The sequence below is a fragment of the Amphibalanus amphitrite genome, unplaced genomic scaffold (assembly GCF_019059575.1).
Source record: "Amphibalanus amphitrite isolate SeventyFive unplaced genomic scaffold, NRLGWU_Aamphi_draft 000757F_arrow, whole genome shotgun sequence".
NCBI lineage: Eukaryota > Metazoa > Arthropoda > Thecostraca > Balanomorpha > Balanidae > Amphibalanus > Amphibalanus amphitrite.
The window spans coordinates 50,166-76,145 of record NW_024882251.1 but is presented as its reverse complement, the minus strand read 5'-3'; the positions used below and the strand labels follow the sequence as shown (position 1 = coordinate 76,145).

General features: G+C 51.4%; 1 protein-coding gene across 1 annotated transcript in view; it reads left to right on the top strand.

The window, feature by feature from the left end:
• The window catches only part of LOC122365682 (cathepsin D-like), a 39,241-nt gene extending 13,669 nt beyond the window's left edge, over positions 1–25,572 (top strand). Inside the window, exons 2-5 of the mRNA XM_043337107.1 lie at positions 22,637–22,742; positions 23,655–23,863; positions 24,025–24,192; positions 24,635–25,572. Of these exons, the coding sequence (XP_043193042.1) occupies positions 22,649–22,742; positions 23,655–23,863; positions 24,025–24,192; positions 24,635–25,435 (1,272 nt within the window). The 5' untranslated portion in view covers positions 22,637–22,648 and the 3' untranslated portion in view covers positions 25,436–25,572. The remainder of the gene's footprint in view (positions 1–22,636; positions 22,743–23,654; positions 23,864–24,024; positions 24,193–24,634) is intronic.
• The last annotated feature ends 408 nt before the right edge of the window (positions 25,573–25,980 follow it).

Sequence of the window (25,980 nt, the reverse complement as noted above, 5' to 3'; positions counted from 1 at the left end):
TTGAGCAATGGGCCTGTTGATGTCTCCATGGAAACCCAATTTGACACGTGTAATAGCAGCGTGCTGCTATCAACGGTGAAACAGGGCCAGGGTATGGGGCCTGAGGGCAGGGCAAGGCTCAGGGCATGGAGGCAGAACAAAGCACGGGTTCTGAGGACAGGTAAGGGCACGGGGCATGAGGACGGGAAACGGCACGGGACCTGAGGGCGGGAGACACCACAGGGCCTGATGACAGGGCAGGGCACAGCGCCTGAGAGCGGGCATGGGACACGAGACCTTAGGGCAATGCAGAATACAGGGCTTGAGGGCAGAGTAGGACACAGGGTCTGATGGCATGGGACGGCACAAGGCCTGACGACAGGGCAGAGCACAGCAACTTAGGGCGAGGCCGGGCACGGGCCTGAGGGCGATACAAAGCATAAGGCTTAATGGCAGAATAGGGCACAGGGTCTAAGGGCAGGGCAATGCACATGAGGCCTGGAAGCAGAACATGACAGGACAGGGCCTGAGGCAGGGCAAGGCATTAGGCTCGAGGATGGGCGCGGGGCCGGGGCATGAGGACATGGGAAGGCACAAGGCCTGATGGCATGGCAGGGCACAGTACCTGAAGACAAGGCAGCGGCACGGGGTCTGATGGCAGGACGTATCACAAGGCTTGAGGGCAGAGAAGGGCAGGGGCCCCAAACTAGGGTAGGGCAGGGCACGGGGCCAAAAGACGGGAAGGCAGCGCATCAAATTTCCAGGCAGAATATATAAAGTATCGTGTTTGAGGGCAGGGCAGAGCGGGGCACAGGGCCTGAAGGAAGGCCAGGGCATGGTAAAAGACCTAAGGACAGGGCACTGGGCAGGGCACATATCCTAGGGGTATAGTAGGGAAGAACATAATAAGGTGTATGACCAAGGGTAGGGCAGGGCACAAGGACTGGAGAGGGCATGTATGTGCTTAGGTAAGTACATAGTGAATCAGGGCACAAAGCAATCGGAAAGCCAACATCTTTTACACAGTAAAAGACCGAGGCATGTTACTTATTTTTGCTCGCACTTTTCGGCTGAAACCGTGGCATTTCAGTGTGGGACGCAGTGGTCCAAATTTCGCGAGGGCTACGTCCCAAAGGCAGGGGGCTGCGTCCCAAAATGGGACGCAGTCAGTATGTTAAAATATGCCCTGCTGACCTGTGACGTCATCGGTGACCCCGAGGTCAATAAAATTTGGTTTCCCTCGACAAATTTGACAGGCCTTTCGAACGCCGTTTGAATTTTTCGGATCCGTCCAGTAGTTTCGGAGATACGAGGGGGGGGGGGCAAAAAATAGCCCCCCCCACCAGGTCGCGTTATAAACAGACCCCACCAGGGCGCGGGTTAAAGGGGCGACTGTTCCGTTCAGCTGGGTGCCAGCGGCTCTTCAGAGGCGCCATCGACCCTGGGGGCTCGGAATATTCTGGTTTCCGGAGGGGCGCCCTTCATAATTGGGGGCTCAGGTCCTAGTTGGGTGTCCTGGAGAACATTCGGGTGTCCAGGCACCCCCAAAGAGATACTGAGTTCGATCCCTGCCTTCAAACCACTCTTAGATTCATGTTCCCTCTGTAAAACGGCATCAGCCTAGTCGGCGCTAATTGGGACGCCATCTGGTCGGCTTGGCAGAAAGGGGGGGCCATGGGCCCCATGCCCCCCTGAATTCGCCACTGCCTGTGACCTATTTCTTGAGGCCATGTTTGGCTGGAATCGCAATTCGGCGAATGTCGGCTCGCATTAGCCGCGCGTTTGCAGTCTTTTCGTGGTATCAAGCGTTCAAACATGTGATGTGATGTTGGTCCCATGCATTAGGGTGTGTGTCAAGGTCACCTGAAGGTCAGGTCAGGTCATTGACCTTTGATGACCTCGGTTCACTTTTCGAGTTTAACGTGTTTCTAGGCTGGTTTTAGGAGCTGAATTCGAATTTGGCAACCATTTGAACATTTAAGGAGTAGTTTTGGTGCCTTCGTAACATGTTACGAAGCTGTCAGAGGCGGTTGACACCTACTACGAATACCTACCCGGCAGGACTCCCACTGGTTGACCTGACCTGACCTGACTCGACCTGGCCTAAATGCATGAAGACATCATCTGTGATCAAAACTAACATGATATTCGAGATCAGCACCCAGAAAAACCTCACAACAGGCACACTTTACGACCTTCTAACAGGTCCCGATTTTACCGACGTTTGGGTTATTGACCTGACCTGGAAGGTCAACCAATGACCTAGGACCTTAAAATTGAGTATCATCGGCTTCCCCTCGTGACGGGCAACACGCTCGTTCTTTCCGCGAAGCTCTAGCTCGATCAGGGGCCAAACGGCCAGGGGGAAGTTCAACGGACCCCCCCCCCCCTTATACGTTCGCGGCTGGAAAAGCACCTATACGGGCGAAGGTTAACCCGCGCCCCGTAGGAGGGGCCGAAACGGCCCCCCCCCCCTGTCCTTTTCGGTCGATATCTCCTAAACCGCTTCAGATATCGCCACCAAACTTTCAGGACCCCTCCGGGCATCAATTTTACACATTGTGACCTAAAATTTTTCCAGAGGCTATGATAGGTTGGCCACAAAGGACGTCAGAATGACGTCATGTTCTGTCATTTTCGACCGAATAAAGACCTTCGCGAGAAGACCTGTCAGGCCTACAGCTTTGAAGATACAGAAAAATGATCAGACATTAAAGGTGTAGAATTAACAGGGCTACAAAACTGCTATCTCGGATTTTTGAAATTTTTGAGTTTTGAACCCCAAAAAATCCAAAAAACATTTTTTGGATATATTAGCCAAAAAATCCAAAAAGTTTTTTGAGTTTCAAAAAAACCGGAATATATGTGATAGTACCTACCGTCTTCTATCTACATACCGAATTTCAGATCGATATCTCGTTTTTTGGCCAAGTTATAGCGAAAAAACTGTTCAAAATTGATGACGTCAAATTTTCAAACTCAATTTTTGGCAGTTCTAGACCTCGTAGAGCAAAACAAAGACCACCATTAGACTCCCCGTGACGAGTTGCATCGAATAGATACCCATTTTATGCAAAAATATCAACTTTGAAATTTGACCTTATTTGACCTGACCTTGACCTGACCTTCACCAAAACGTGACCTAGGCTGGCCCCAAAGGCTGCCTAACCCACATAATCGCATTTGTCATGTAAAATGGACCATAAAACATGTATCACACGACACTTTCATATTGTGACCCCGGTGACCTGACCTCGCTGTGACCTGACCTGGTATCAGTGACCTCAGATAGCAAAGTATGTGTTTGACGAACAATGTACCATCGATGGTTTTCAATAAATTACCAATTAACTCGATTTCACAACACATTTCTTGAAATGCCTGTGAACGGTGAAAATCTGACCTTTGACCTGACCTGTGACGTCATCGGTTTGACCTAGGTCAATGAAATTTGGTCACAAGGTAGTTCCCGGGTGGGGCTATCGAACGCCGTTTGAATTTTGAAAATCGGCCGGTAACTTTCCGAGATCTTAGGGGGGGGGGCCGAAACGCCCCCCCCCCCCTACGGGTGGTAGGGTCCGCCGGTAGCCCTACGGGGCGCGGGTTAACATGCGCACGTAGCCGCGCACGGCCGGTCCCCTCACTGGCTACGGCCTGCCACCAACCGCAACCATGCCTGTCAGGAGGCCCATAATCGTCAAGCGCCCGTCGCGCTTCGAACCCGGACTGTTATAACCGGGATTGCGTGCTCTCACCACGCGTAGTCCAACGCTCTACCAGCTGAGCTACGGGAACGGCGTTAAGTTTGAGTTTGAGTTATATGCTGATTTTTTTTTTGCAAAACTAAAAATATCGGCATGCTACCGGCAAGAAATGCCAAATACCACGAAAAACCTGCGGTAGTGAATAATTACCGGCATGCCGGTAATGCGGTAGGGAAATTTTGCAACTCTTGTCTTCCTATGAGACCCTTACTGACCAATAGGAGCATTCAGAAGACATAACGCCCCTTGCCACTAGAAGCATTTATTTTGCATGCTTGGCGGTTTTACATGTTACATATGTACTGCCAGTATTTAACCCTATTCCGGGTGGGCTCTGAAAGTTCGATTCTGGGCGAGGGGCCTTTTCGGCCCCCCTTCAGATCTAAAAAAAACTACACATCGGAGTGACAAACGGTAAACGGCGTTTGATAGGTCGTTTAAAGATCTGCAACTTTTACATAAAACATTTTCGGGTCAGGTCAATATTGAGGTCAGCAGAGGTCATCAACGATAAAATATTTTGGAATTAGTTACTTATATAACTTTTAAACTAAGAAACATAGAGACATAAAATTAATACATTTTTTGTTGCTCTCGTCGAGGCGATGCGAAATAAGTATGCGGTGACCTTCACAGGTCAACTTGAAATTTGACCTGAGGTCAAGGTCAGGTCATTCACCAATGAGGTTGTGGGCTATGGTCATGCTGCATACCAAACGACGCGCCTTGACCAGGCGAGCAGTTTGGTACCACTTACAAGTCTTTAGCACCATCATGTCGTGATTTATTGACAGAAAACGATTGATGACGTCACATGACCTCAGATGACCTTTCCCGGTGCCCCTGTCAATAAGCGGCATCGGAATCATCAGATAATCTTCCATAATACTGAAAAAATGGGGTGGTTTTGACTCGTTTACCTACACGAAGCAGGAGGCGTTTCAATATTTTCCCATAGGCTTGCAATGTAAAGGTCACGAGTCTGGCCTGACCTCAGGTCACAGATATAAAAATTCTGAGATATACAAATTGCACATACTGTTACCCTAACTTAAACCTGAAGAGAAGAAATTGATAAGTCAAAAACTCTAGCTCTGGCGTGATTGCAAACTTTTCTGAGATGGGGTCAACAAACCGCCTCTGGTGACCTGACCTGACCTGACCCGGCATTTTTTTTTTGTCAAAATGTGCGCAATGAATGTTTAGAAAAAGTCACCGAGTATGAGCTTTCAGTCTTGCGGCGTTTGGCAATGGCACAATAAAAACCTGAAGCGAAAAACGAAAAAAACTTATGACCCAAAAACCTGGGGGGGGGGGGGCCTTAAAGGCCCGCTTGGAATAGGGTTAAGCCAACACGGTATGTGGTTAGGGACTGTGTCAATGACTGATTGCATAGTGAATAGTGACGTGATTGCTGGATGTTTGATACAGGTTCGGTTTTACCGATAGGACGCGTAACAACAGCACATCTCACTTATCTGCACTCCGCTACAGGCCGGACAGAACCACTTGTGTAATGGTATATTTATAGAGCATTATCAGTGTGGTGTGGAGAATACCGTTATCTGTCCTGGTTTACGTAATTCAAGCTGTTTTTTTTTCAATGACGCTAACAGCTCCTATACTCTCCACGCAGGGGCGTCGCCACGGATTTTTGACTGGGGGGGGGGGACGAAATGGCTGACTAAAAACCCAAAAGTTAGCTACCGTACATTTTCAAGCCTATGCATTACTTTGTAACGCATACACATGTTTTTCCCGCGTGGAGGCGTTATTAGTCACAATAGCCGTTTTCAGGACGGCCATCTGGCACACATTTGGTGCAGATCAGGTGCAGATTTGGTCAAATCAGGTTCAGTGTGTCTCTTAGCAGCTATCAGCTAGGGTTGCACTAATTGCTTATATGCCTGCTTTGTCATATTTTCAGAGCGCAGCATCGATTAAAACGCCTGAGCATTTTCAGCATTTTCAACACGGCCAATTTATACTGCTTTGAGATTCGGTAAGCATACACATTCAGTAGAAATTACCACGAGTTTGCAGGCCAAGTGCCTTCAGATACATGGGGAAGTTGGGTAATGTTTCCACCCTCTACCTTTTCGAGAAATCGTTCGGTGAGTCGTTTTAGTCGATCGTCGCTTTGAATGTATTTGATTCCTTTGCAGGGCGGAGAACGACCACCGTCCATTAAGACGCGCCCTGATGTGGCGGGGGAGCTATTTTTGCCCCCCCCCCTCCCCTCCAGACTTCGATGTAGGCATCTCCAGAACCGCCGCGCCGATCGTCACCAAACTTTCAGTACCCTCCCGGGCATCAATTTTACACGTTGTGACCAAAATTTTCCAAAGGCTGTGTATGATAGGTTGGCCGCAAATGACGTCAGAAAGATGCATATTCTGCCATTTTCGACCAAAAAAAAAAGTTTCGCGAGAAGAGCTGTCAGGCCTATACTTTATAGATAAAGAAAAACGTTAACGACATAAAATAATTACCAGGGCCAGAATTACCAGGGTGTAGAATTACAAGGGCTACAAAACGGCTATCTATATATTTTGATTTTTTAATTTTGAACCAGAGAAATCAAAAAACTATTTTTTTGAACACAATTGCCAAAAAATCCAAAAAAGTTTTTCGATTAAAAAAACCGAAATGAATCACTCCATAATTTTAACGGGAAATGTTAGCGAGAGTCTAAAACCCGACACAGTCATTTGTGTTTACCTTTCGGTCAGCATTAAGCCCCAGCAATCGATACCGTCGCGAGACTCACAAGTCACAAGCGAACCGTTTTACTTACTGTTGCATTGCATATATAACCGGCCACCAGCATTCATCCAGACAGGAATGTCACTAAGCGATGCAGGAATTGGGCGGCAGTGTCAAAGGTAGAGGTTACAGGATGTAGATATTGCGCTTAAGTTTTCAGTGACTAGTGAAAGTAGTGACTAGGGGGCTAATCATGGGTGTCGATTTGTATACCTTTGGGGGTGCTGCAGCACCCCCAATGCTCAAATGAGCACCCCCAATGGTTTTCCGGGCACCCCCAATGATTTTGTCCCTCAATAACTCCCACTAACTCTGCTTGAGGAAAATAATTGTTCTGCAGTCTTTCACTACAAAAGATAAAACAATTACGCAATTTACAAGGCATGAAATAAAGATGTAAAGAAAAGAAAAGTTAGTTTTTAGAAGAAGGGCGAAAAAAGACGTTAAATTGCAAAGACACTTGAGTGGGTCCGTCGAACACGGGTGTCGGACTCTTAGAGCTGCTGGTGCGTACCCTTTACAAGCCGGCAGGGGGCTCCAGAGACCGGCGACGGGCACTCAGAGGCCGGCAAAGGGCCATCAGAGGCCGGTGGTACCTTCAGAAACCCTGTGGGGTCGTCTTTAGAGACCGGAACGGACTCAGACGCCGATGGGGCCCTCAGAGTCGCTGGTGTGGGGCCTTCAAATGTCACCAGTGGCAGGGTGGCCGTCACATGCGCACTAGTGGGGCCTTCAGAAGCTACGATGCTGGGCCCTCAGAGCCGCCGATATAGGGCCTTAAGAGGCACTAGTGTGGGGCCCTCAGATGTGGCAATGTGGGGCCCTCGGACTGGAGGCGCCGGTGTGGGGGCTTCGCAGTCGCCGGTGACGGCCCTCACAGGCGCCGTTGTGGGGGCTCTCAGAGACACTGGTTTAGGGCCATCACAGGCGCGCGTGGGGCCCTCAGAACTGCTGTTACGGAACGGACCCTTCATAGGCCGACAAAAAGATATCAAGAGCCAAGAGGTCACCGGTGCCTTCAGGAGCCTTGTGGGGTTCTCAGAGACTGGCATGGTGCGCTCAGACGCCGCTGGGACCCTCCGAGTCACCTGTGTGAGCCGTCAGGGTCGCTGGTAACTGACAATGGCCCTCAGAACCGCCCATGTAGGGTTTTGAAAGGCTGGCCCCCTATAGGCCGGTTAAGACCCCCAGAGGCCGGCAAGTGGCCCTCAGAGGCTGGCTTGGGGCCCTTATGGAGATCTTAATGTTGGTACTTGTGGGCCCATGAGGTGTTCTTACGAGCCCTGTGGGGCCCTTCTGAGTCTAAATATAGCCAACGTGGACCCTCAGCGGCCAATTGGCGCCGCAGGGCCCCTCAGGCCCGAATAACCCGATGGGCCCCTGAACCTGATGGGGGGGGGGGGCGGGAATCCCGTGATTATCAGTAGGGGAAGTTGGGGGAACGCCGAATACTTTTTTCTGACGCCCGTAGCACGCAAGGTAGACAACATAAGCTATTCTTGTTGGCGTCATTCGAGAGGCCAGTCTTTTGCCTTTCAAACATACCAGGCGCATTTGATGAATTCGCATACCGTTAAGCGCACAAACTAAAAATATCAAAGAAGTGACTTTTTCGGCGTTGCCCCGGACTGCGGGGGAAGCCGAAAATGGGAGAAATGATCTACGGGGAATGCCGACATTGATGTTTTGCCACTTTATCTCAAACTTTATCCAGAATTTATCAAAGCTGACACGCGTTTTAAGAGCTTGAGGACGCTTGGTGCACACTGGAAGTTATAATTGTGTGATATAATAAGAAAATGCCAGGTAAATAATTCCTTATATGTAGGTAACAGGCCGTTGTGTCGGTTGAAAGTGTAATTTGTGTGACTAAAAATTCGCGTTGCTATTCTACAGCAGTAAAATCCACGTAGCGTGCTTTAACGTGCGTAATTGCACGTTTTCGGCATTACCCCAGCCAGCCATACTTTCATTTGCAGGCCCATAACTTTTCAACGTTCCGTATAAATTTCAAATAGGCAGCACACTTATGCAAAGACATGCTGAAGATTACTTGACCGAATTGGCCAGACAAACGGTAGCATAATGAGTAAGAAATGCAGCTTCAAAGGCGCATGTAGTACAAGGAACGCGTACCTTGAAAACGCTCTTGGCGCCCTCACAGCCGAAGTATTCCGAATGACGACTCGTAACAAACATGCGATAGTTGTAGTCACTTAAGCTTCAGAGCATCACTGACAGGTGGCATCCATGTCTTACGGTTTTCGAAATATCTCGAATTTCGGCTTTGCCCCAACTCCGGCATTGCCCCAACTTCTCCTACCTTATGGGGATACCCAACCATGCTTTGCACGGTTGTGCCCCATGGCAAAGCTGCAATCTTTCACCCGGTGCAGGGGTTGAGCACCCCCAACCATTTTGAAAAATCGACACCCCTGGGGCTAATTAACCCCCATGGTAAGGCCCTGGTTTAGGTCTAGTTTCTGCTAGGCTGGTGACCATCCCCACCTGGTAAAAACTGACACTTAGGGGTTACCACGGGTCGCGCTCTCAGTATATATGGTAATACGAGTACATAGGGACAATACCGACCAACCGAGCGGCGTTACCCCACGCGATACCCTGACAACATCGAGCGTCACTACATGTAAGCACTATAATGGAAACGCCGCGTTAATAGCCTCGCTTGTCTGGATAAATGGCTGTGAGTATGTAAGCATGATATTATATTTGGACCTCTTTAATGACAATAAAACTAAATATAGTGAGTAAAGAAAGTGACAAGGAAGTCATTTGCCAGCAAAACTGTGCAAAATCACGGGAAATGATATGCAAAATTACCAAGTCACCAATTAACCCGGCGGCCGCTGGGCCTCCGCGCCACCCGCCGGCCGCTGGGGGGGGGCATAAAGTTGTCCCCCCTTTACTTCTGCGACGATATCGTCGCAACGCGAAGAGATAGAGAAGCGAAACTTTGCATACATCTTCCTGAACACCTAGCCGAGGTTGTGTCCAAATTTGGTGTCGATCCCATTTGAAATGACGTCACAGTGACGTCATAAGTGAAATTATAGATTTGCGACTCTCATATTCCTCACGATACATCACATATATGGAACCGAATATAAAGGGCCGATTATTGGTCAGAAACTAGATGGAAGTGTAGTAAGATGTTTTAGGATGACAGCAGGTGCTGTCTAGTTCATTTACAGTCGAGTTTCATGCTCAGCGTCATCAGAAACGGTCCATATCGGAAAACGACAAAACTTTATGACGTCACTGTGACGTCATCCTAGGTGCTACAACCACCAAACTTTCCTCAAACATTGCCTAGGTATTCATTTGAAGCTATGCCAAGTTTCACGTTCGTAGCTCATCAGGTTTCGGAGATATTTCACAAAACGTAAAGGGGGGGCAACTTTATGCCCCCCCCAGCGGCTCGTGGGTTAATGACACAGTAATCCGATCATCAAGGATGTTTGGTTTACGAAATGATAGGGTGGGCGGTATTACCCAATGGGCGGCGTTCCCCCGTCTTCCCCTACTTGTGAATATGGACCGAGACTTTTGAATGCAATGATCCACAAGGAAAGAGTCCCCGCTAAGCGGAGCTTACTGCGTTGGCTCTGCCCTCTACAGGCAGTTCCTGATCCAGTGGCGCAGCCAGAATTTCGTTTCGGGGGGGGGGTCATCGCCTCCAAAGCGGGCCCCCTAGTGTGCGGGCTCCCCACTCATTTTTCACAATCTCTCCATATTTCATACACATTCTGCTGAGCGGGCCCCCTTTACCTGCACGATAACCCTGAGCGAGTATGAATCAGAAAATTTGGATAGAACAATAGCTCGGTAATCACCCGGTGTTCAATTTTTACGCAAATTGACCACAACAGAAATATGTTACTATGACGTATGAATTCGTATCTTTCGAGGCCGAAAAGTGCCCCTTCCGCAATATGCATAGCATATATGCAATCGGAACTGTTGCCTGATTCTGTCGGACAAGATTTAAGTAGGCTCATATGCCTGTATTGGCTGCTGTAGGTAGTATGTAGATTATGCCATTATTATTCTTCATTACGTGAATTCGCTCACAAAAAAATTAACCCTCGCCGGCACAGGGGGAGGGGTTGATGCACCCCCTAAGGTTTTTTTCGCGAATAACTCGCGTAAAAAGCGGCTGATCGCGACGTAACTTTCAGCACCCTCGCGTTGATCAATTGTACACCTACCTACCCTAGATAGTTCATGACCCTGACCCAAATGACCTTTGACCTACTTTCCGAGACTATGTTTGGCCAGAATCGCGGTTCGGCGTATGCCGGTTCGCATTAGCCGCGCTTTTGCAGTCCTTTTGTTCCAGATATTATTCCTTTCTTCAGTCTATTCAATATTCAAAATCACAATATACCACTTCCTGTATTCCATTTTTTCATGTCACTCCCAAGTCCCCCCTCGAACCCAGATTTTATCCAAAAACAATCACAATATTTGCGGGAGACATTGCACTGCTCGGCACCTCCATGTTGAGGTCATTTTATAATTGCTAGCAGAACACCGCAAATACACAACATACTCCCCGGGGTGGAAGTCAAGACAATAGTAACACATAATAGTACACAATGACGAGAGCATAGGAGCACGAGCACCCATGCCCCTTCCTGGTGGATTGACTTTCACCATTTGCGCTCACTCAGACCTCTGGAGACGTCTGGCTGGCTGATGCGGCCTCCAAGAGATACAGCTTCTGTATGGGCCGCCTTACGATACCACGCCCAGTGCGCACCGAGGCAGCACGGGATCGTCCATCCCGTCCAGGATGCACGGCACAGATCACGCCAGTTGTCCAGGTCAGGCGATTGGGAGAGGTCTCGCCTTCGATCAGCACGAGATCGCCTGATGTGGGTGCTAGCTCCACTTCAGGTCGGTGCTGATCTCTGAGGTGCCTCAGATATTCACGCTGCCAGCGATTCCACAGGGATTCCATGACTCGGCTCTGGTAACGGCGGCGGCGTGTCAGGCGCTGGGCTTCGCTCTCCCGGACGGGACTCGGACCAGATTCCAGAGAGCAGTGAAGGAAGTCTGACGGTCTCAGCGGTCGCAGGTCATCCGGGTCATCACTGACTTGAGTGAGAGGACGTTCATTGATGGCCCCCTCCACGGAACAGAGCACTGTCTCTAGCTCCTCCCATGAGAGAAGTGCTGCACCAAGTGTGCGGCGCAGCGCGTGCTTCGTAAGTTTCACCATCGACTCCCAGAAGCCGCCCCACCATGGAGCCCGCTCCACGATGAAGCTCCAAGAAACTCCCTCCGTGGCCAGGACGGCAGAGGCGGCCTTGAAGTAGGTGGCGTTGTCGCTGATAATGCTGGTCGGACTGAGTCTGCGAGCGGCAAAACGACGGTAGGCGCGGAGGAAGTCTTCCGTCCGCAGGGAACCCACCAGCTCCAGATGCAGGGCGCGCGTGACGGCACAGGTGAAAACCGCTATGTAGACCTTCTCGGGCTCGGATCCAAACGGCCGCTTCACATATAGCGGCCCAGCGTAGTCGATGCCAGTGCAGCTGAAGGGTCGAGCGGCTGTCACCCGGCTCCGAGGCAGAGGAGCCGGTCTCATGGCGAACGGTTGGGCTCGGAACAAGTGGCATTTGCGGCACTGGTTCAGGGAGGCGCGCACGGTTTGCCGCCCCCGGGTGATCCAATAGCGATCTCTGATGGCATCCACAACTTGCTGAACTCCAGCGTGACAGAGTTCTTCGTGGATCTTCATAGCCAGGAGATAAACCAGCCGGTGACCAGGCGGGAGAATCACCGGTCGTATCTCCTCTTCTGAGAGACTGGAATACTGAAGTCGTCCATCCTTTCTCAGTATGCCCTCTTCTAGCACGGGGTTGAGAGCCTTCAAGCTCGACTGACGCGGCAGGTCAAGACCCGCTTGGAGGGCATCCAGGTCTTGGCCGTACTCGGTTCGTTGGGCGTCCATGACCCACAGACGCTCAGCGGTGCTGATTTCACTTGTCGACAAAGGACCGCTGAGGCTTGTCGCCAAGCTGCGGCCTCGAGCCCATCTTAGCACCCAGGCGGTGATCCTTATCAGCTTCCTCCAGCTGCTGTAGCGGTTGATGTCCATCACTTGTCCGATCCCAGTGGATCTGGCGCGAGTTCCTACCGTTGTGAGCGCCATCTTCTTTGCTTCCACTGTACATTCGGCTGGCTCGTTGCTTGTCGGAGTCTGCGGAGGCCAGACTGAATTGTCGCCTTCCAGCCACTCTGGGCCATGCAGCCAGAGGCTGCTCCTCAGCTGCGCCGCCGGTACTCCTTTGGATGGCAGATCAGCAGGATTCTGATTGCCCGGGACATGCTTTCACAAGGTCGGCGGGCAGAGGCTCTGGATCTCGTTGATTCTGTTTCGCACGTATACTCCCCACCGCTGGGAATTGCTTCTAATCCAGTGAAGCGCTACCATCGAGTCAGTCCAGCAGCCGCTGATTTCGGTGGTGATGTCTAGTTGACTTTGCACGTAGGTGACTAACCGGGCACCGATCACGGCCGCTGTCAGCTCGAGACGAGGCACTGACATGGCTTGGCGTGGGGCGAGACGGGCCTTAGCCATCACCAGAGTGGGCGCGCGTGAGTTGTCTTCCGGTTTGACGTACACAGCTGCTGCCATGGCCTCCATACTGGCGTCGCAGAACATGTGTAGCTGATAGCCGCAGTCCCCGCCGGTCGCGTAGGGACGTGGGATGCTGAAACCGTCGATCTGCTCCAGCTCCAGAAGCCACTTTCTCCAGTCCTTGCGCACGTCACTGGCTACCGTCTGATCCCAGGAATGGCCAGCGATCCATAATCTCTTCAGCAGAAGCTTCGCTCGAACCAGAAAGGGAACAAGAAGGCCAAGCGGGTCGTAAAAGCGCGCTGAGACGCTTAGAATGTTCCGCTTCGTTTCCGGTGCTTCTCGACCGAGCTGCGTCAGAAAGGCAGTTTTGAACACCAGCTGATCGTCCCCTGGGATCCAGCAGATGCCCAGCACTTTACGCTCAGCTGTTGCCTCCTCGCCAAGAGGCTTGTGTGCCTCCTTGTCCGTCTCAAAGCTGTAGGTCCAGTGTCTCATATTCATCTTGGCATCATTGAAGATCTCTTGGGTCCGCTGTGACAGCTCTTCAGCCTCTTCCTGTGTATTCACGCTGGTGATTAAATCATCACAGTATAGGTCGCGCCGCAGGCGAGCGACCAGCTGTCCGTCTGCCTCCTCATACTGCTGCAGATGTTGACGTACGCTTGCCTGAAGCAGGAATGGCGAAGCGGTCACTCCGAACACCACACGCGTCATGCGGTAGGTGGTGGGGCGGAGATCGGAGGCATCCTTCCTCCACAGGAACCTCGTGACATCCCGGTCATCAGGATGTAGAGCCAGCTGAAGGAATGCCTTCTCAATATCAGCGGTGACTCCGATCCTTCTCGTTCGAAATCGGAGCAGCACTCCGGTAAGGTCAGCAATCATGTTTGGACCAGAGAGGACGTGATCGTTCAGCGAGTTGGGATGGCCAGCGGCAGCGTCAAAGACAATCCTGATCTTGTCTCCCTTGAAGACTGCATGGTGCGGGAGTAGATGCACCTTCCCAGTGGGGATCTGGGGTGCCTCTTCAGCGTGACCTTGATCGATGTAGTCTTGGATTGCATTGTCATATTGCCTCAGTTTTCCAGTCTTCCTCAGGCTCCGCTCGCACGCCTCCAGGCGAGAGAGCGCCATGGCTTCGTTTGAGGGGAGGTCCCCGGTGTCATGTTTCCATGGCCAACGGTTCTGATAGCGCCCGTCAGGAAGGCGAGTGCAGGTTTCATTGAACTGCTGCAGGGCAGCGGCTTCCTGCGTTTTCTTCACGCTGCCATCTCCTACACCATCACTGCTGATCCCGATGCCTTCCAGCGTCCACAAGTCATCCAGCGTCGCCTTCACCGACTCCGTCTCCGTGTGCACGAAGTTGGCCATCATCTCTTGTGGGGCTGGAGTGGCGCAGCCTGACCGCCCGCATACGATCCAGCCAAACCGCGAGCTGATCGCCATTGGCCCGGACTGACCGACGCGCATGTCACCGTCAAAAACGTCCTGCAGGACGTCCTGGCCGAGGAGAATCTCAATTTCACCACCACTGGCCAGCGCAGCACCTGGTTCCTCCGCCAGCTTCAGACCTCTCAGGTGTTCATGAAGCTGTATTTCTTCTATGCCGATGACAGGCGGAGGGCCACATATATTGGGAATCTTGTAGGCCTCGACACGTAGCAGTGACCCATCCTGTGTGGTCAGTCCCACTTCCACCTTCTCACTCAGCTGATGCGACGCCTTTCCTCCTCCGAATGTGCTCACCTGGAGCGGTTGTCTTGTCTGAATCCGACAGCCCAGCATGTGTGCTGTGTCAGATCTGATGAAGGTGGCGTTGCTGCCTGAGTCACACATGACTCGCACGCGGCACGTGCTCTTCAGTCCAGATGCCTCCACTTTGGCCGTCTGCATGAGCACGACACGGTCAGGTTCGGTGGCTGTGCGACTGGCCGCCGTCACCGTGGCTGATTGAGCGGGTGACGTGCCGCTGCTCGACTGGCTGCCCCTCGCTGCTGCTGGCACAGACGACCGGTCGCATAGCAGGGGATTGTGCTTGCCATTACAGATCGAGCAGCGCGCCAGGCCCTGGCGGCAGTCAACTGCTCGGTGAGAGGCCGGCTTCAGGCACCAGAAGCACCCCGCTCGGCGCATCAAGCGCTCTCGTCGCTCAGCCGGCGTGAGGTCCCGCGTCTTCCTACACTCTTCCGATGGATGAGGGTACATACCCACAAAAGACGCAACCATCTTGGACCGCCGTCGGTAGCGCAGTTGCTGAACCGTAAGCCTGTGGAGAGGGCGAGGAGGATGAATCACCACTGGCGTTGGCGCGTCTGGGCCAGTTGTAAAGCGAGCGGCCGTGAGCTTCTAAGAATTTTGAAGCCTGCTCACCCAAATCTTTCAGGTCATAGTCAACGCGCTCGCGTAGATGCGTCTGCAGTTGTTTCGGACATGCTTCCATAAACTGTTCATACACAACTAGGTCTTCTAAATCCTCGCCAGCCAAGCTCACCCAACGGCGCAGGTAGCCCGTCAGCCGCTCCAGATATTGAGGTGGGCTCTCATCCGGCTCGGGTCCGCTCTCTCGGAGCTTACGGCGGTAGCCCTCCGCCGTCAAACCGTAGCGCTGTAGCAGGGCTTCCTTTACTTGCTGGTAGTCATTTGCATCACGCTCGCTTAGCCGAGAATACACGTTGAGAGCCCTCCCGGTCAGAAGAGCACTCAAGTTAGTGGCCCATTCCTCTCTGGCCCACCCGCACCGAGCTGCTGTCCTCTCGAACCGCGCCAGGTAGGCGTCCAAATCGTCCTTGCCATCCACGAACGCAGGTAACTTGGGCTTCTTGGCCGACGCCGCCTGTTGTTCTGTTGAACTCGCTCTCTCCGCTCGGATGCGCTCCAGCTCTAGCTCATGCTGTCTCTCTTTTTCTCTCTCTTCTCTGGCCGTAACTTCAAATTGTCTCTCTTTTTCTCTCTCTTGTCTCTCTTTTTCTCTCTCTCTTCTCTGGCTGCGATTCTCTCCGCTCTTTCGTCCGCCTTCTCCTTCTGTTCAGTGGCATACGCCAAGGCTTCTGATCCACTCAATCCACACCTTTCTGCCAATTGTATATACTCCTCCATCGTGTCCTGTCACGGTCACCAAATCTTCCAGATATTATTCCTTTCTTCAGTCTATTCAATATTCAAAATCACAATATATCACTTCCTGTATTCCATTTTTTCATGTCACTCCCAAGTCCCCCCTCGAACCCAGATTTTATCCAAAAACAATCACAATATTTGCGGGAGACATTGCACTGCTCGGCACCTCCATGTTGAGGTCATTTTATAATTGCTAGCAGAACACCGCAAATACACAACACCTTTCGTGGTTTCAAGCGTTCAAACATGTGATTTGATGTTGCTCCCATGCATAAGGGTGATGTCAATGTCACCTGAAGGTCAGGTCAGGTCAGGTCATTGACTTATGATGACCTCGGTACACTTTTTCAAGCAATGCATGTTTCTAGGCTAGTTTTTTCAGCTGAATTCGATTTTAGCAACCATTTGAACATTTAAGAAGTAGTTTTGGTGCCTTCGTAACATGTTACGCAGCTGTCAGAGTGTCAGAGGCGGTTGACACGTAGGTACTACGAATACCCGGCAGGACCCCTACTGGTTGATATGACCTGACCTGACCCGACCTGGCCTAAATGCATAAAGACATCATCTGTCATCAAAACTAACATAATACATGTTCGTGATCAGCCCCCCGACAAAAACCCTATAGCAGCCACATTTTACGACGTTCTAACAGGTCCCGATTTTCCCGACATTTGGGTCATTGACCTGACCTGGAAGGTCAACCAATGACCTAGGACCTTGGAATTGGGTATTATCGGCTGCCTCTCGTCACGGGCAACACGCTCGTTTTTTTCCGCGAAGCTCTAGCTCGATCATGGGCCAAACGCGAGGAAGGGGGTCGTACCCTCCCTCCCTTGTGCCGTCGAAGGACGCAAAATGGCCTGAGCCGGTGAGGGTTAGCGCGCTCACATGGGTCATGTATTGCCTTGGGCCAGGTTTGTTGTGGTGTGGGGATGTGGTGACGTGGATTCTGTCTGTCACCGTGGTCCCGGCATTGTGTTACTTATCCCGGGGTAGGTACAGGCCAAACCGTTGCACCTACATAGTGCGCTGAACTTTGCGAAACTTATAGACCAGTATAGCGCCTTTTGGGGCGACTAACGGAGCGAGCGAGAGGGTGAGCCTTGCACGTGCGAAATTTCGAGGGGGTACCTCCAGCTGACTTGTGCACGGCACCCTACTAACCGGTCTCTAGCGATGTGCCAAATTTGAGCACAATCGGCCCCGCCGTTCTCGAGATCTGGAAGCGGCACCCTGCACGTGCGCACGTGCAAAATGGGTCCCAACTGACTTTTGCACGGCAGCCTACTAAACGGTCCCTAACCATGTACCAAATTTGAGCGCCATCGGTCCAGCCGTTCTCGAGATCTGGAAACGACCCCTGCACGTGCGCACGTGCAGCAGCACCCCAACTCTGGCACATGGATATGCAGTGCCTAGTGGGTGCCTACCTACATGCCAACTTTCAGCGCAATCGGCCAAGCAGTTACCGAGATATTGCAACAATTACAAAAGTGACACCTCTTCGTTTTGCACGTGGCACGTGCATAAGGGGTCACCCACATGCATCGGGAATAGTCCAATACTTGGTAGAAGGAATGAAGCTACCCCACAAAAATTACCGGATGTAAATCGGTCAAGTGGTTGCTGAGATATAAGCCTCGCAAAAACGTGACCACGGCCGGCCGGCCGCTCATACTCAGAAATTTCCGTTATTCTACGTAAGACTCCGCTCGCTTCGCTCGCTCCGTAAACAGGGATGGGGATTGGGGAACGTGCCTGTGAGGAATCTCAGCTCGATCGGGCCGGTGGTGAGCTCATGGCGCGTGCTCAAAAAGTGCAAATTCGCGTCATAGACTTTACATGTATAAATCGGCTTGCAAAATTGGGCGAAAATGGCTAAATTTGCCCGACACGGGTTCGGTCCCCGTGCAGTATCTCGGTAACCGTGGGTCCGATCGGCATGGGGAACACAGTATCGTATATGAGGATCGAACGGGTTATCGAATGGTGAGCGGTGCAGGGATGACACGCGCCACGTGCACCCGTGAGGGCACTTATGCTTGAAAAATTGACGTTTGAGACGGATTTTGGACTTAATGCTATTTTCGGGTGACTGTCAGACGGAGCGGGTTCAAACAACGCCTGTTGGCAAGAGAAATGTACCGCCTCTCTAGGAAAATTTGTGAAAAGATAATTGATCAAAAACAATGTGGAACAAATCGCTGGAGAAAATGGTATTTGTTCATGACTTACTTAATTACACGGCTTTTGCTGCATAACCTGATACGTTTGACAATTAAAAATGGCATCGTTGGAAAGAGCATTCAATTTTGTCCAAGATCCAATCATCGCTTTTGCAAGATGAGCAACAGTATTCTTAAAAATATAAATTTTGCAAACCTCTACATGGCAATTCATCTATGGTTCTCATTTTTCAATGACCTACGTCAACCTATGCTATAAAATACACTTGGCAAGTTCTATAGTAGACGTATGGTTATCAGACACGAGCACCTCGATGCGATGGATGTTTTTTCCCAAACCAAAATGCTCAGCCGTCAAAAGACAACCGACCGAAATGTATAAATGACCCACGGACACAAGACCAACCAAACGCCCACCGATCGAAAATATCCCTTATTCGCGTTGCGGAGCAAGCGGGTCACCCTAGCGGGCCCCATCCACCCGGGGGGCCCGGGCCCCATCCACAGGGGGCTGGTCCCCGTCCACACGAGGGCCCGGGCTCCGTCCACCCGGGACTCCGGGCCCCGTCCACCCGGGGCTCCGGGGCCCGTCCATCAGAGGGCCCGGGCCCCGTTCACCCGAGGGCCCGGGCCCCGTCCACCCGAGGACCCGGGCTCCGTCCACCCGGGGCTCCGTGGCCGTCCACCAGGGGCCCGGGTCCCGTTCTCCCGGGGGCCCGGGTCCAATCCACCCGGGGGTCCGGGCCCCGTCCACCCGGGCCCCGACCCTATCCACCCGGGGCCCGGGCCCCGTCCACCCGGGGCTCCGGGGCCCGTCCACCAGGGGCCGGGCCCCGTTCTCCCGGGAGCCCGGGTCCAATCCACCCGGGGCCCGGGCCCCGTCCACCCGGGGCCGGACCCCATCCACTCGGGGCCCGGGCCCCGTTCTCCCGGGGACACGGCCCCATCCACCCGGGGGCCCGGGCCTCATTCACCCGAGGGCCCGGGCCCTATCCCCACGGGGGCCCGGGTCACGTCCACCTGGGCTCCGAGACCGGGCCCCGTTCTCCCGGGGGCCCGGGCCCCATCCACCCGGGGGCCCCGGGCCCCATCCACCCAGGGGGCCCGGACCTATCCAACGGGGGGCCCGGGGCCCATCCACCGGGGCCCGGGCCCTATCCACCCGGGGGCCCGGACCCCATCCAAGGGGGTCCGGGCCCCATCCACCCAGGGGGCCCGGGCCCATTCTCCCGGGGGCCTGGGCTCTCTCTCTCTCTCTCTCTCTCTCTCTCTCTCTCTCTCTCTCTCGAGCGGGCCCCTGACAGAAATTTCGGGGGGGTCAGCTGACCCTCTGACCCCCCCCTGGCTGCGCCACTGTCCTGATCTGCCCTCTAGGCTCTATGTACCCTCTGCCTCTATGTACGTACCTTCCGATCACGCAATTCCTGATCCACGGCAGAATTTAGAGTCCGAAGCTGAACGTACGTGCAAAGCGAAGCCACGCACGGCCGGTCCCCCGCTGACTTTGCCTGGCTACGGCCTGCCACCAACCGCAACCATACCTGTCAGGAGGCCTATACAAACGTCAAGCGCCCGTTGCGCTTCGAACCCGGACTGTTGTAACCGGGAACGCGTGCTCTCACCACGCAGAGTCCAGTAGCGGCGGAACACCTTCAATTTAGGGGGGGGGGGCACTGACGACTTTTGGTTCCATTCTTTCCATGCAACGCCCACAGGGCTACTGTTAAAATGCCAAAATCAAAGGGGGGGCACGGTGCCCCGGTGCCCTCCCCGTTCCGCCGCATATGGCAGAGTCCAACGTTCGGCTTTGTGCCGACTGAGCTACGAGACCAGGACCGGTCGACATCCCTGGTTCACCACCTGATTGTCTCATGTGAGGTTGAGCCGCCCGACATTGGAAAAGTTGCGTCCCTGGATGTCAGTTACCCACTTTAGTGATTTGATTCGAATGTTCAATTTTCTCTGTAAAGCTCCTACGACGTAAGCTGTGGTCTTTTTGTAGCTGTTTTGAGACGAAAAGCTGAAAACGCTACATTTAGGTACCGTAAAGTGGGGCTATTTGAGACAGTGGGGCTATTTGAGACAGTATTTAAAATCGCTATAAAATGAAGATCGTTTGATTTTTGTGTGATATTTTTGCTCAGGGAGGTGTGGAATCGAGCAGTAAATCGCCTGAGCAAAAAATTAAGCATAAGTTTTAAGTGGTTTTTGTTTTATAGCAATTTTAAATACTGTCTCAAATAGCCCCACTGTCTCAAATAGCCCCACCTTACGGTACTCATAATACCATATTATATGGTTTGGTTATAATAGGTATAGTGTGAAATTGCATAAGTTAAAGTAAAAAAAAAAAACATCATCGCAATCATGCCAAAAAATGGAATGATACGATGTCCGATAGTCCACGCTCATCCTTGAACAAACACAATATCCGTTATTCCATGCGTCAGAATACGGGTTTGTTGATGACCGTTGACAACAACATGAACATATCATCCTTCTGATTAATATAGGCATATGTCGCCGGCCGAGGAAACTTTCTCAAACATTCTCCACCCATGCTCGTAGCAATATAAAAGTGATGAAATAGAGAGGATAGCATTCACATTTTCGCTTAGTTTGAGGGCTGTGGACATTTTCCATTGGCTCGACATTACGAGGCCATGACCCAGCTGCACAACTAGGACATGTAATATCTAATTTCTATAAAAAAAAACAACGGTTTTCAATCGTTTTCATTAAAAGCATAAAATTCACTGGAACTTTCTTCGCATTTTATCAAACCATCTGAACAATGCCTAACATAAGGTACATATCCAATATTAGCGAATTTCGAAGAAGATTAGCGAACTTTCGAATAATTGAGTCGCTTCGTATCGCAGTTGTCGGATTGTAATCGGACTTCGGTGGCCTGGCGGCCGCCAGGCTCCCATCCGCGCTCGGTGTTATCACAATGTTTAGCCATGCGTCTGTCGCTACATAGGGGAGAGTGGGGCAAAGTGGCCGCCCGGGGCAAAGCGGCCACCCATCGTTTTAGCCCTTCATAGCTGACGTCAGTTCCAATTTATGGTTTTCAATCATACTTCTCTTCACGGTCGTTCTAATGAGCCAAACCGGGTTTTCAGGCCCATCACCATTGTTCTGTGAAACACGGAAAAGCATTTCTTGCCAGGTTACCAACTACATATGTTTACAATTTTTAAATGCTATGTTATTCCATAACCGTTTAGAATTTTTATAAGCGTTCTTGTCCATGCATTGCATGGTTATCGTACATATATTCTACCAATTTTAAAGTTTTTCACCCCACTAATAGCTAAGCTGGAATATTTTTGTCTCGGACGGTATGCGCGGGGCAAAGTGGCCGGGGCAAAGTGGCCACCCCCCCCCCCCCCAATTGGCCATAAGTTGTTTCCATCTGGATAAAAAACATTATTTATATTCAAATGTGTCGTCAATCGTCATGCATTCATCTTGGCCACCTTTCAGTTGCATGAGTTACCAAATAATGCAATTAAATGTTTTTTTTTCATGAAAATCCTTTCTTTGTTTACCTACGGGTGGAAGATGATAAAGCAAACATCCATCCTCGCTTAACCTTGTCACCATCAAATACCCTAGTCGTACACGAGGTAACTATTTTGTTTCTCATATCGGGACTTGAGAAGACGCCGGTGGCCGCTTTGCCCCAGGGTATGGGGCAAAGTGGCCAATATGCATTGGTTTAAAGTTTTGTCAATATCTTCCACATGTGAACGCCTTTGGAAATAAAACACAGTTGAAATAAAAGGAAACTTAAAAGGGATCACATTGGTATAGAAAGAATCTTTCCAAGTTTAAAAATCAAGCGTTGGCATCGTGAGAAGCGTTAGGGTGGCCGCTTTGCCCCACTCTCCCATACTCAAGTAGCTTCAGTTACTTCGGTGCTTTCAGAGTTCCAACTTTGAATTCCTTCTTATCCAACTTATCATTGATATCTATCCAACGGAATCCGTGTGTCTTGCGTCAGACCCAACTGTGTTTGATGTTCAGTTTTTTTTCTAATGCCCCTGGATTCCTACCCCCCCCCCCCCCGTGACCAAATCCTAGGTATGTATATACGTGCCTGACTCGTCCTCACCGCATGGTTCTCTCTCATCGGCGATTGTGGGTTACATAACAAGCTGTTATCGCTGAAGTATTTACTAGCGTCCTATTTTTTTTTCCGCCAGGCAACAGCCGATATGACATATAAAAGACCAACATCTCCATCGATAGCCATAAGTTCCTTACTGAAGCTCCTGGGCAGACTGCGCTTTCTGTTCATCTGCAGAACAGGTATGTGAGATTTATAGCATTGCGTGGCTGTCGGCTGAACACATCTATAGCACTACTGAAGATGGGCTATAGCACTTCCCCCCCAAAAAAAAATCACGACCTTTTATGGACCGCACAAGACTAGGATGTGAATTGAATGCTACAGTTCGTTTTTTTTCAAAGTTCGACCCTCATTGTTAACATCTCTGTGAATAAAGCATGATAATTGGTAGCTGATTGCTGAGAAAACCGAAGGCGCACATTAATTTAACAGACGATCAAAGTATCAAAATTATTTCTAGGTACTTGCTTCCGGCCTCAGAACTCGTATTTGTCCGTATTTACAACACACAGGGAATAGACGACTTGTCAGGAATAATAACTGAACTAACCAATAAATCGCACGGCGCTGGACTTAACGGCATGTATGTAGGTACATCATCATTGTTACAAATTTGCTTTTTAAACATTATTCTTAGCTCCAAAACAATGTGCGTTAACCAATAATCAGTTTTCTCAATAATTCAGCTAGCAATTCTCGCGTTGCGTTTAAAAAGATTTGCAGTAAGGGTCGAAAAAACGAATCATATAGCCCCGTTTACATAGGGCTCGTTGCCAGATAGTGGAATTCCGATACCGATACATTTATTCCACTAACGAGACATTTCAGGCACATTCCGCTAGTTCAGACGACTTAAGGCCGGATAGGTCGTCAGAACTAGCGGAATTTGCCTGAAATATTCCGTTAGTGGAATAAATGTCTCGGTATCGGAATTCCACTATCTGGCAACAAGCCCTATGCAAACGGGGCTATTGTAAGCCAATTTAATGTACAGATCACAAACGAACAACCGCTATTTAAGACACGATAGTAATCGCGACATCTGACAGTAACACTCCAATGACACGACCGCTCCCCCGGTGTACCGCCAGAGGTAACAAAAGCCGAGATGCTGCGTCTTGTGTCGGTGTTGGTGTGTCTGGGCGCCCTGGAGGCGGCCGTGGTGGCCGTGCCGCACGTGCAGCTGGACGTGCCGCACGTGCCGGCCCCCGTGCAGCCCGTGATCGGCGCCGTTCTGGAGCAGAGGAAGGCCGCCGAGCCAGCCCCCGTCTCCCTGCCGCTCACCAAGGTGGAGGCTGATGTAAGTAGGAGTCTGGCGGCAGATATTCGCCGTTTAACTGCTAAGAATGGTTTTGCCTCAATGTTTTGCCTTTGTCTTTACAATACTTCAACTGTTGTACATCTTCCACAGCTGCATGCTTTCGCTGACTTGTTTCCGTACGGCACCCGTTATATTTGTAGGGCCAGCGGTACTTCCTCGGGGAGATGTCGGTGGGCACGCCCGGCCAGGCCATGACAGTGGCCGTGGACATCACCTTCCCGCTCTCGTACGTTCCCTCCATCAACTGCAGCGACCAGTTCTGCACGGACCACAAGCAATACGACTCGGCCGCCTCCTCCACCTACGAGGTAAGCCACAAGAAAGCGGCACCCTACACGTTCATACGTGCAAACTGGGTCCCAATTGACTTTTGCACGGGACCATTTTCATCCGCGCCTTGACGTGTACCGAATTCGGGCGTAACCTGCCCAGCCGTTCTCGAGATCTGAAAGTGACCCTTGCACGTGCGCACGTGCAGGGTGCCGCTTCCAGATCTCGAGAACGGATGGGCCGATCGCGCTCAAATTTGGCACATCGCTAGGGACCGGTTAGCAGGTTGCAGTGCACAAGTTGGTTGGAGGTGCCTCCTCGCAATTTCGCACGTGTAAGGCCCACCCTCTCGCTCGCTCCGTTGGTCGCCCAAAGACGTTTTACTGGTAATTATCTTAGCTCCACTTCCAATTATCTACATATGCCCAATTTTGTCATGTCCTCAAAGACGACCTTTCTGAAGTCGTTGTGCCTCCCCAGGCGGACGGCACTCCGTTCGAGTTGTCGCTGGGACAGAACGTCAGCGGCGTGATCTCCAAGGACGCCATCAGCGTGGCGGGGGCCACCGTCAGCGGCCAGGCGTTCGGAGAGGCCACGGCCGTCTGGAACAGCTACGCACTGAGGGCGCCCAACGACGGCGTGCTCGCACTGGGCTTCGGCTTCAGCGTCAGCCAGGAGGGCGCGACCACGATCATGGGGTCGATGATCGAGCAGGGTCTGATCGGCCAGTGGCTGGCCGGAATCTGGCTGGGCCGCGGCGACGCCGGAGGTGAGCTGACCCTGGGCGGTCTCAACGACGACCGCCGCAGCGGTGAGCTGGCCTGGGCGCCCGTCACCTTCAACGAGGAGCACCAGAGCTGGATGGCCTCTGTGGAGAGCCTCGCTGTCGGAGAGACCAGCATCTGCTCGGAGAACTGCTTCGTCACCGCGCTGAGCACCACGCCCTACTTCTTCATGTCCATGGATGCGGCCAAGGCGGTCAACGACGCTCTGGGCGGCTTCGACATCGGCGCGCCGGGCGTGGCCGGCCTGGACTGCAGCACCCTGTACACGCTGCCGACTCTGGAGATTGAGGCGGCCGGACGCACCCTGGAGATGAGTCCCCTCGAGTACACCTACATCTACACTTTGGGAGGTGGTGTGCAGATGTGCCTCTCGGGCTTTGTCGGTCTGCCTGACTTTGACGACAATGTGACCGTGCTGGGCTCCCTGTTCATGCAGAAGTTCTACACCGCTTACGACATGGATAACATGCGCGTGGGCTTTGCTGACAGCGCTTAATGCGTTGTTACTCAAATGGTTAAGGCGTGAGAGAGAGGAGATCTTTGGATCTCCTAAGGATTGGTGAAAGAGATGTCTATAGGTAATTGTGTTTTCTCTACTTGTGTCTTTTTAATACACATGTGTCGCTGCAGTTATATAATCTGTTAGTGAGATGTTAAAATCCGATATCTAATTGTATCGTATCGTATCGTATGATTCGGCATTCGGGCAGAACATTGGCCGTGGCGAGATACTTACAGAGTACAGACTACACGAGCTGCGCGCATAACATGCGCTTCATCGCCTTCATCCCTCACGTAAGATAGGGTAGGTGGGGTAATTTGAACATGTGGGGCAATTTGAACATAGTGTGAAAAACAGAAAATTACGGAAAATCCATAAGTGGCATGACAATAAGACCAATGAGGGAAATTATCGTAACTAAAAGGGCTATCATATGAATGGGGTTTAAAGTTTCAGGGAATGAAGATGTTGACGCACACTGTAAAAAATCAATTTCGCAAGTAAAAACGCCTAAAAACACGTCATTGCAACTTCATTGC